At 36.7% G+C, this 12,005-nt stretch overlaps 1 protein-coding gene across 3 annotated transcripts in view; it reads right to left on the bottom strand.

The window, feature by feature from the left end:
- The window catches only part of LOC106871663 (piwi-like protein 1), a 32,794-nt gene that overhangs the window by 5,670 nt on the left and 15,119 nt on the right, over window positions 1-12,005 (bottom strand). For all 3 annotated transcript variants that reach the window (XM_014918248.2, XM_014918246.2, XM_014918247.2), the window contains exons 10-19: window positions 10,742-10,933; window positions 9,860-9,941; window positions 8,752-8,850; window positions 7,777-7,917; window positions 6,154-6,456; window positions 5,353-5,448; window positions 4,375-4,491; window positions 2,523-2,717; window positions 1,606-1,797; window positions 201-265 (exon numbers count right to left, since the gene is read on the bottom strand). In XM_014918248.2, the coding sequence (XP_014773734.1) occupies window positions 201-265; window positions 1,606-1,797; window positions 2,523-2,717; window positions 4,375-4,491; window positions 5,353-5,448; window positions 6,154-6,456; window positions 7,777-7,917; window positions 8,752-8,850; window positions 9,860-9,941; window positions 10,742-10,933 (1,482 nt within the window). The remainder of the gene's footprint in view (window positions 1-200; window positions 266-1,605; window positions 1,798-2,522; window positions 2,718-4,374; window positions 4,492-5,352; window positions 5,449-6,153; window positions 6,457-7,776; window positions 7,918-8,751; window positions 8,851-9,859; window positions 9,942-10,741; window positions 10,934-12,005) is intronic.

The following is a 12,005-nucleotide window of genomic DNA, read 5'->3' as shown; positions in this document are numbered from 1 at the left end:
CCCCGTGTTCAAATGGTACTTATTTTATTGACCCCAAAAGGATGAAAGAGACAAAGTCGACCTCGGCGAAATTTGAACTCAGAACACTGCAACAGGTGAAATACCATTAAGCATTTCATCCGCTGTATCGACGATTCTGCCAGCTCGCAGTCTTAGACTCATTAACAATAATAATAACAGTATTATTAATTTTCACTTACCAATTCTTCCTTGTAATGCTATGATCTACAATGGTTCCAGGAGCTGGATTATCTACTTGATTTCTCTAAAAAAAAACAAAAAAAACACAGAATATTACAATTTAAATTACATCACACTAGTAGTCATAGCGATTTTGTTGTTTCGTCTTTTTCTTCATAATCATCCTTATTACTATTACTATTTTTGAGTGTTTGTAGACACTTAGCACTATAAAATAACAGTAAGAAGCTAAAAGATTAAATCGATGACCCGGTTTCAATTCATATTATTAGTGACCACTTTAGTTTATTTGCTGCAGTAATAACTTAAGAAAGTTATGAACATCACACACTCCTAATTTCATCAACAATAAAAATTCATTGAGGGATATTTTCTGCAGTTGTCAACTCTCGCCTGCTTCCAAGCAAGGTCAATATTTCTCCCATGACCAGACATATTTTTCCACAGAAGACTGGAAACAATCAGCATCACTCGTACATTGATGATGCCTGTTTTTACAACTGTCACATGATGTTAAAACAAGGATGTATATATATATGACAGTTTTTGTCTATCAAATCAACTCACAGAGCTTTGGTAGGCCTGGGGCTATAGGAGAAGACGCTTGCCTATGGTGTCATACATCGAGACTGAATCCAAGGCCACATAATTGGGAAGCAAGCTTTTCAACCACACAGTTACGCCTTGCAATATTTAATTACATTCCTTTATATTCTCAGTTGAAATCCCACAAAGAGCCATATTGGCTTTTCATGGTCAGGAGTCAAACTAAAGTACCAGTGAAAACAGAAATTTGATTAAATTGGCTGTAGTAATTTAGAAATCATCCTTATTACTATGGTCTGATACAAATAGTCCCAGCTGGGTAAGCTAATAGGTTATCAGCCTACCATTCAATGTGTTGCTTGTTCACACTGCCATCACCAGCACAGCGTTGTGTTCTTGCAGACACATTGCAGCCTGTTTAATTTCAATAAAAATGTAATTTTTTGTGTATTTTTACAATATTTCATTGCTAAATTTTAATATTTAGCGCTCATGTTATTTAAATATTCTGAAATCCATGTCAAAGATACAGAATAAAATCACCACCACCATTCTGTAACATCTGTTTTCCATGTTAGCATGAGTTGGGCAGTTTGACCAGAGCTGGCAAGCAAGAGAGCTGCACCAGGTTCCAGTCTGATTTGGCTTGGTTTACACGGCTTGGATGTCCTTTATAATTCCACCAGTGGTGCATATGGCAGTTGTGTGAAGTTTGTGATGAACCACCGATGGTACATTGTGGTGGTTAACATATTAATACCAACAAAGTTAACTTCACTCAGCATTATTCCTCTACATTGACACAATGTTGCAAGACTTAAAAATAGTAAGATCACCATCAAAAGCAAGACAGCTTACCCGATTTATAAATATCCTTGTGTTAACTCTTTTCTGTACAATAATAACCGAGAGTAAAGGACTGTAGGTATCACCAAAATGCTGGAAACACTTGGAAAGTTGCTCAACCTCGTAACCAGACACCACTGATAACTGGCTATCAGAAACGCCATCTCTGAACACTACAATACGCTTAGGCAAAATGTGATTCATCTGAAAGCCAAACAATAGCAACATTGAAAGGTTACAGACTTGCTATTCTTATACATGTGTTAGCAACAAGATCATAAAATTTCAAATTTGTGTTAAAAAAAAAAAAATCTATGAAAACCAAGAAAACCAGTGTTTCAATGGTCAAAACATTCATCTTTAACCCTTTAGCATTTAAACAGCCATATCCTGCCCAAATATTCTACTTGTTTAATGTTCCTGCTGGCTAGAACCAGCCTCTCACACCTACCTTACAATGTCATTCTAAAAATATGATTCCATCATTGAAATCTCAAAGTTACAAGATAATTCATGACGTGATTAATTCAAAATTATGCAAATAAATAAACAATTTTGGCAACGTTATCTGAATGCTAAGGGGTTAAGCGACCAACCTTGACATTTGCTAATATATTCTAATATGTGACAAAGCAGCAAAACCTGCCTGGAATTAATAGTATCTTGAATTGAAAAACAAAGGAAAGTTACACATGACACCAATTTTGAATGTTTTAATTAGAAAAGAAAGGTGAAAAAGTAAAATTAATATAGGAAATGGTATGGCTGTATTGCCTTATGCAGAAAATAAACAAAATAAGCAAAATGATACTGCTCACAATATAAACTAAGTAAAATAATAATGATATTCAATGATATGACAAAATAAAACATGATATAAATAATATATATACAATATATATAAAACAGAAGATATTGCCAAAACTGACCTCATGATATTTCTTGAGAGCTCCAATTAGGCAGGTTTTGAGGCCATCAATCAACTCCTGGTTGGGTTGCTGAAAGCAAACCCTACTGAACCACCGAGTCAAATTGTTGTTAGTACTGGCTACAAATGCACCAATTGATCGATGACCTTTCGAAGAATCATGGTACACATCAATACCTATAACCATTATACCACTCTGGAAAAGGAAAAATTTCGTCAGTTTGACAAAAATTAAAATTATAACAACAATGTAACTCACCTACAATAAATGTATTTGATTAGTTGTTAGCTTACACATGCTCGGATGCTTGTTGCAAAAATTTAGGCCCAAAATCTTTTTCCTCTCTATCTGCAGACATTAGTCAGCTAACATTCAGACTGAGCATCACCTGCATCAATCTCACCAGTTTGGGAGGGACTGCACAGGTTATGGTTAATATCTCTAAACTAACTTATGGATAAAAAAAATAAAAAAAACAATTAAGAGGCTTCAGCAAGAGCCACCCATCTTGCTAATTTTACAGATTAAAATCATTATCATCGTTTAACGTCTGCTTTCCATGCTGGCATGGGTTGGACAGTTTGACTGAGGACTGGTGAACCAGATGGCTACACCAGACTCCAATCTGATCTGGCACAGTTTCTACAACTGGATGCCCTTCCTAATGCCAACAAGTCCAAGTGTGTCAGGGTATACTGGCATCAATCACATTCAGATGGTGCTTTTTACATGCCAGTGACACAGGAGCCAGTCAAGGGGCACTGGCATCGACCACATTCACATGGTGCTTTTTACGTGCCACCGGCATAAGGAGCCAATTAGGCAGCACTGGCATCGAGCCACGCTCAAAATGGTGCTTATTACATGCCACCAGCACTGGCCATGACTACGATTTCAATTTCACCACAGCTAAATCTCTTTTGAGATATTGGGTCTTAAATCAAGAACAGGCCCAAAATTAAATAAGAGGTGTATGTTGAAAAAACAGAAGGCATGGCTGTGTGGTTAAGAAGCTCACTTTGCAATCACATGGTTTCATGTTCAGTCCCACTCTGTGACTTCTAGGGCAAATGTCTTCTACTATAGCCCCATGCCTTGTGAGAGAATTTGGTAGATGGAAACTATGTCGAAATACATTGTAGGTATGATATATGTATCTGTGTGTGAGTTTTGTTTGTCCCCCACCACCACTTGACAACTGATGTTGGTTTGGTTATGTCCTCATAGTTCAGCAGTTCGGCAAAAGATATTGATAGAATATTTTTTTTATTATATACCCAGGTCTATTCCCCATTTTTTTTAGGAGGGGGTAACCACAACAAGACACACACCAGGCATTCCATTCATTTCCCAGCTCAAAGAGGCATAGAACGCAACCCCCAATATCAGAGTATGGATGAGGAGCAGATGATAAGGAAGATGATGAAGGCTGAAGTGGTAAGCAGCAGAACCAGAATGTATGAATGGATGGATGGAGTGAGGAAAGCTTCGGTGGTTGGAGGTGCTGGGATGAGAGAGACAAGAGAATTTATAAATGATAGGAAAGCTTGGAGAGTGTTTGTGGACAGATGATTGAATTTTGATGTTGCTCAAAGGGGTACGGACAGAATAAGAACCAGTTTTAAAAATAAGTAGTAAGGTCAATAAGACAAGAATGCGAAACCACGTAGTTAGGCAGCAAACTTATTAAACCACGTAGCTACACTTGTGCCTTCTTAGCCACACAGCCACATGTGGAATGTCAGATTCATAAGAAGAGACCTAAGAACCACCAATTTATAAACCAGTCAGCAACTCATGAAATAACGAAAGAGCAGAAGATGAATATTTTCAAAGAACAAAGACAACATACCAAAGGAATGCTCAAAGCCCACAAATCTCCTCCTAATTTACAGTTGATCTGAAGAGCAATTTTTTGGGTAACACTGCGTAACTTCTGCTGTTGACTGATAGTCCTGGCAATAATGACCTGAAAATAAATATTCTGTTGAATAACACATTCATTTTTTTTTTTTATGGTTTTAGATTGCTTCTAACCATGCCATATGGCTAATAAGACTCTTTCATTTGAGAAGGGGTTTTTGCTGTTATTTCTAGCAAGTTGAGTGACAGGTAGAGCAGTGACTCTCAGCCCCTACTTTTGTTGCTTATCCCTTAATGTATTTCACCATTTGCTGCCTTTCTCCAATGTATAAAAACTGCATTTCCTTGATATTTACACATTTACGCAAAATATTGGTAAAGTTGGCTTTTTTTTAAAAATGTAAGCCAACTCATTTTTTTTTTCTAACATTTTCTTTTAATTTCAAACATAAATAAAGTTATGTATTATATTTACCCTACGGCATCACAAATATCATGCTTATTCTGGGGGTTTTTTTTTCCTGCTCTCAGCACAAGGCCTGAAATTTTTGAGGAGGGGGCCAGTTGATTAGATCAACCTCAGCATGCAACTGGTACTTAATTTATTGACCCCGAAAGGATGAAAAGCAAAGTCGGCCTTGGCAGAATTTGAACTCAGAACATGCCACGAGGAAATACCGCTAAGCATTTTGCCCGATGTGCTAACGTTTCTGCCAGCTCGCCGCTTTCATTCTAGGATAGATTTTAGAGGTTGGATCAAGCCAGCTTGAAGATAAATTGGGTAGAATATTTGGGCTAGATGTTGCCAGTTTAAATGTTAAATGGTTAAGCAGACATTATCTGCAGAAGTTTTTAAAAATCTGCTTCAGACGCAAATGGAAAAACAGTCTATTCTCCTATTAGAGTTTATGGGTTTGCAAAGCGAAATAGGTGAGAGGGTTAAGAAGTCGTAGCAAAGCAATTTTACCTGAGATGGGACAGGACACTCAACACAGCATAATTTTTTAACTGCGCTGTATTTGTCATCACGGCTTGTTGGGAAAATAATGACAACAAGTTGAAGCTGAAAAATAAGTCGGCATAAAAACAAAAACATTAAGTAGAATAAATCAGGAAAAAATTAAGAAAACATATGGGTGTCATCTCTATATAATCCTCCTTCGATCATCATCATCGTCGTTTAAGCGGACGTTAAACGACGACGATGATGATGATGATAAGCCTACCAAGTCTGTAATTTGTGCAGAATCAGAAGATCCCGTGGTGATATCAAATAAATTATTATTTGCAGCATAGCACCATAATTTGTCATTAAGTCTGATAAGTGTTTTTCTAGCTAGTAATATTATATCAATTTCAAGTGATGTAATATCAGAGAGACTTCTAGCTAAAATTATAGCTTTATTTAATATAATCGTTAGTATAGATGCATAATAGCTATTAATGTCAAATTTTCTATCTACCAAATCAACTTGCCTATGGTTCCACACAGTAGGACTGAACTAGAAATCATGTAATTGGGAAGCAAACTTCTTAACCACACATCCACCTTTTGTGAAGTTCTTTCAAACAATCAACCATAACATACCAATGAATAAAACAAAGTGTTTTAGAAAATGAATCTAAATATCAAATTATTTTAAAATTTAATTGAAACATATAGGCAGTGTATTCTGATTTTCTAAACAAGCAATGTTCAAAAAGTTACCCCGTTTCCTCATTTCTCACCTTGATACACATAATTTCAAAATATGACATTTAAACTCACATTCTTATGGATAGTTTCTCTTAAAAGACGAATCAGTGTCTCTGTACGCTGGTCTCTGGTCTCAATCAACTTTGGCTGGGAAACATCAATTCCCATCGGTCCAGTCACCTTCATCATCATAGATATGTAATCTTTTGACTTTCCAATGTCTTGTTTACAAGTTATCACTACCCAGTTCTGCAAAGGCACTGGGGTTATGACAGATGCACGGCTCAGATCCCGTCCCCAATCAGCTTCTTCGGAGGCAACAAAATCTCTTTCTCTCATGATTATCCTCTCTGGTTGGAAATATCTTCCTTCAATCTGTTCAATTACACAAACAAATGTTTAGAATAAGAAATATTTACAGAATAGGATAAAGCAGCTAGTCGGACCAAATTTTGAAATAGTAAATTAAAGTGATTTTAAATTCTCAAATGCAGGATAATGCTAATAATATAGCCTGAACAGGATAAACTACCCCTATTTTGCAGAAAAAAGTGTGGGCAGCCAGCCAATCTTTTTATAATGGCAAACAACCACAAATTTATTAAGTAAGAGATATAATCAATACCAGTATATTACAGGTAGTTTTCCATCAATAAGAGAAAGGTGAAAGGTAAAATCAACTGAAAAAGGACTGGGAAGGCAATACATAGAGTGTTAGAGCTAAAAGGAATTTAGTTTGGTTTTCTAGCATTTCTGTCAGTCCACAAGAATTTATTGCTAAAGCAATATCTTTCTAGCCTGTTCAACATTCAGGCAATAATGTAGCCTTTTGTCAAATTTGGAAACTTTTATTCATAAAATAAAATATAAGAAAAGAAACCACAACTCAAACCCAAGTTCTCTATCTCGTTAATTTTTATCTTTTACAGGTTTCAGTCATTAGACAGCGGCCATGCTGGGGCACCACCATGAATTTTTAGTCAAATGGATCAATAATCAAAACTGCAAAATCCAGCAAACTATTTTTGGCAATTTTTTGCAATGAATAACGGTCATCATTGAGAGATGATACTGGAGGAAGCAATTGCAAAAAATTCTCCAAAACAAGTCAGAGATCTGTTTGTAGATCTTCCCATTTGAGGTCAGTAGCTTAAAAGCCGCCCCAACAGGCAGCTTTTAAGCTAGTATTGCTATATAGTAGGACACCCCTTTTCCTGGAGGCTCAAAATATCTCAGCTGCTAATTATGTACCAATACTAAACACTGGGAAAAAGCTGAACTCTAACCTATTCCACGCTAACCATGCCACAGTACAAATCATTGTGACTTCACATCATCACCATCAGCCACTTGCCCCCAGTGTCTAGGGGTCAGTTTGCCAAAACTCATCAGTTCCCTCTATGTGGTGCTTCATGAAAACTATCAACACCAAAAGACTCACATGTTAAAGGAGAGAACCTCATTAATTGCTAAATCAGTCTTAAAAATACAAGCAGAGTTTGGTGTTAAGTACCTTCGCAAAGAACAACACTTGATACAATAGGATACAAAACAAATTAACCACAAATCAGAAATGATTCTTCAGGCTCATAGTAATCAAACTTATTTCTTTTTATGAATATACACAAATGGGCTGCAATGTGTTCATGTCTTGCAGTAACAGATCTCAGAAAATAGAAGAAGGGTCTAACTTACCTGAATACTAGCATCTTCAAAATAAAGACCCCAGTTAGTCAGTTGTTGCATTGCATCTTCATTAGATTTGATAGACTCGACAAACCGGTTCAAAGTTAGCTGTCTCTGCATTGGTGTCACTCGGGTGTGAGCTGCAATGTCCTGTAAACAAAGAAGTCTCAATTTAGACCAACTGTAGATATACAGCATTAGGATAGAAATATCATTTCAGTTTGTTTAAAACAAAAGTGTTTTCCTTTTACCACTTTTCATATTGACATTTCTTAATGCATAAGATGCTCTCAGCAACTACAGCTATTTCATCATCATTATCTAACATCTATTTTTCCATGCTGATATGGATTGCATGGTTTGACAGGAGCTGGTACGGCCAGGAACCATAACAGGTTCTGTCTGTTTTGTCATAGTTCGATGACTGAATGCCATTTCTAATGCCAACCATTCTATGAAGGAACCGCAAAAGTTTAGCCAAACAATTATTCTATGATGAAAGGAAATAACCCAGAAATCGCGATACACAGATATTGTTTTGAGCTGAGTGGGGGTGCTAGATTCCCTTGTTCGAAAATATAACAACACAGATCGTGTTGCATAGCCAGCTGGAGACCATGTCTCTTGGGGCTAAATTACAGCAGCATTAGTCCTAAACAAGGACTGCCATGTTATGTTGGCAAACAATCTTTACAAAAATGTACTGTTCTCACGTTGTGAGAATCAAAAATAGTAATTTTCTAATGTTTGGATCTGTCTTGCATGCATCATCATCATGCTGAACTTATTAACATAGAGTAAGTTATTGAAGAAATGTCATTTTCTTCAATATACATCTATATACTATTTCTAATAACATATTGAACTATGTACATATTTCTAGTAAATTTTTTGATAATCAAAATATGAAATATATTTATCATTTTTCATGTGAATTGCATATCTGAAAAAATTAACTTTTTTTAAAACCAACATTTAACTTACTTTCATGACCCTAAAGTCAGACCGCATGTCGTCAGTTAAACCTGTCATATAACAGAACTCTGGGATAAGACAGATTAATTCACTCTTTACAGGACCATCCTGGAAAAAATAAGAGAAATATTCCATTAATAAAATGTAATTCAAAACTGAAGTAACATCACTTGTGTAGTTATTCAGATTATAAACATTACTAGTGATTTTAGCACAAAGTTTCAATAAGTCCAATGGTCTTGACTTGCTCCACATGAGCCTGGAAGAAGCAGATATTTGTTGGTACTCTTTTACTTGTTTCAGTCAGTACTTATTTTTCTGAGTCTGGCACTTATTTTACCACTCACTTTTGTCGGATTGCTATGTTACAGGGATGTAAACAAAACAATATTGTCAAGTAGTGTGGAATAAACACACACATGTATGTATGTATATATATATATATATATACACACACACACACATGACAGGCTCCCAAACAATTTCTAACTACCAAATTCGCTAACAGTTATTGGTCAGCCCAAGGTTTTATGTACAAAGTGCTGTACAGTGGGACTGAACCCAAAACCATGCTGCGACAAAGTGAGCTTCTTAACCACACAATTTTCCATGATGGAATAGTGTATGTGTGTGTGTGTATTCATACATACACACATATATACTTATGAAGGATCAGCTTCTTAGTTCTGTCAACCAAATTCCATTCACGAGATACTGATCAAACAGCAGCTATGATAAAAGACACTTGCTGAAGGTACTACACAATAGGCTTGAACCTGGAACCACATGGTCACAAAACAAATTTTTTCTCCATACAACCAGACCCATGTCCATCTCATTTTTATAGCAGTAGATATAATGAGAAAACCATTTTTCTAGATAGAATGTTATTAAATACATTGGCCCACTGAGCTGGTATCAATTAATACAAAAATTCTGAGAGACACAGAGGTTCTTATAAGTTAGAACAAACTCCTGCTTTTTTCTAAGCAATTTTCAGAATACCTAACAAGAACTTGTACCCACTACCCCTGGATCCGAGCTGATACCTATTTCCCTCAACAGCAGTTATTTCAATGAAAGCCTGCTTAAAGGATGTCTGAAGAGTAACACTTACCCCATGTTGCAAAGCTTTTTTTTTTGGTTTATGTATGAGAAGTGGCTGGTTTGTGTCACTAATTTCTCGATTGTACTGCTTCCTGGAAATTTAGAATAATTTTAGTCTGGTAAGTGGACGTGTCACAAGGTATACCCAAAACATAATTAATATACAGTAAGATTTCTATCTACCAATTGGCACAATCATTACCGTGACAGGCAAATCAATGACAGCAGATTTTTTAAAAATTTGTCATTTATTCTATTGGTCTCTTTTTGTTAAACCACAAATTATGGGGAGATAAAAACCAGTATTGGTTGTCAGCAGTGGTGGAGGCAAACATACACACAAACACATAATGAGTCATCCCATAAATAATGCATTTTTTTTTATACATTTATTTTTCAAAAAGCTGGACTGGCTCCTGTGCAGGTGGCACGTAAAATACACCATTTCGAGTGTGGCCGTTGCCAGTACTGCCTGACTGGCCCTCGTGCTGGTGGCACGTAAAAGCACCCACTACACTCTCTGAGTGGTTGGCGTTAGGAAGGGCATCCAGCTGCAGAAACTCTGCCAAATCAGATTGGAGCTTGGTGTAGCCATCTGGTTTCACCAGTCCTCAGTCAAATCATCCAACCCATGCTAGCATGGAAAGCGGACGTTAAACGCCGACGACGATGATAATGATAAACAAAGTTCTTTTTTAATCTAAAATATACTCTCCTTCATTTTCTACAATGCTCTTCCATCTATCTGGTAGACTTGCAAGAAAGCTTAACGTGTGCAATAGCAGACCGAACAGATTGGAGAGAATGAGTCACGGTGATCCATGAAATAAACATGACCAGATGATGATAATATCCCTATCAAAAGATAAGCAAAAAGACATTCAGTAATTACCTGTAATACTCTATAAAAGAAATGCTTTCTTTTGAACCCGAAGAAACGAATTTATTGTTTGGACTCATATCCCACGCGATATCATCAACTCTATATGTCTTGTTGTTATAGCGGGTAAGCACCACTGATCCAACAATTGTTCGCATGGCATTGTCTCTGAAACGAGCAGCATCTTGTCGCACCAAAGAAACCCTAGAACAAAAGAAAAAAAAAAAAAAATTTATGTAGACTAATGCACAATTCTTTCGTTCAGTAGAGTTAAAGAAACATGAAATTCAGTCAAATTCTCTCGGCCAATCGAACACCTGACCATGATCACCATTTTAGTATCCTCTTCTCTATGCTTGCCTAAGTCATGGCTACATCAATGATCTGACAATATTTGTCTCTCTTATTCAATATGGCAATATCCGGCCGACGGTGTTCGATTACTCGATCCGTCTGAAAACCATAGTCCCAGAGTATCATTACTTTTCTATCCTCCTGCTTAACTTTATTTGGTACATACACATACCAGGAATTTATTGGGACACATTTACTACAACTACAAGTCCTTCTCTTTGTCCAAAATATGTTGTCCATAGGTTATTGGAAAGGAGTAACATTCATTTACAACTTTCACACAATGTCAACGCAAGAAAAACACAACACACACACATGATGTGAATTGTGCTAGAAAAACGGTTTATCCTTTATACTATCAGACGGCTTTTTAAGCTAGCTCCTATGGAGGGCTCTTCATTGAGCCTTGGGCCCAACAATGACACTTCATGCATTGAGTACATATTAAATTTTATTAAACTTGACCAATATTTTTCAGAGTGGTTGGCGTTAGGAAGGGCATCCAGCTGTAGAAACTCTGCCAAATTAGATTGGAGCCTGGTGTTGCCATCCGGTTTCACCAGTCCTCAATCAAATCGTCCAACCCATGTTAGCATGGAAAGCGGACGTTTAAACGATGATGATGATGATGAACAGTTTTTATCAAAACAATGATTTAATTTGTCTATTTGGAACTTATTGTAAAGCTGCATGATAAACAACATTCTTTTTGTCTTCCCATTCAGAGTTCAGTACAATGATTTTTCTGTCTAACCTCTTTCTTTCTCTTGATTGTTTTCAACCATCACACCATCATCACAACTGCCATACACACACCATTCAGACTTCTGATGCTGCCGCCTTCCCCTCCCCCACCATCACCAGTCTTTCACATCACTTACTATCACCATTATCCATGACTGCCGCCACCGTCACCACCACC

This window comes from Octopus bimaculoides, chromosome 9, assembly GCF_001194135.2.
Source record: "Octopus bimaculoides isolate UCB-OBI-ISO-001 chromosome 9, ASM119413v2, whole genome shotgun sequence".
NCBI classification, from domain to species: domain Eukaryota; kingdom Metazoa; phylum Mollusca; class Cephalopoda; order Octopoda; family Octopodidae; genus Octopus; species Octopus bimaculoides.
This window is presented reverse-complemented; position numbering and strand designations above follow the sequence as displayed.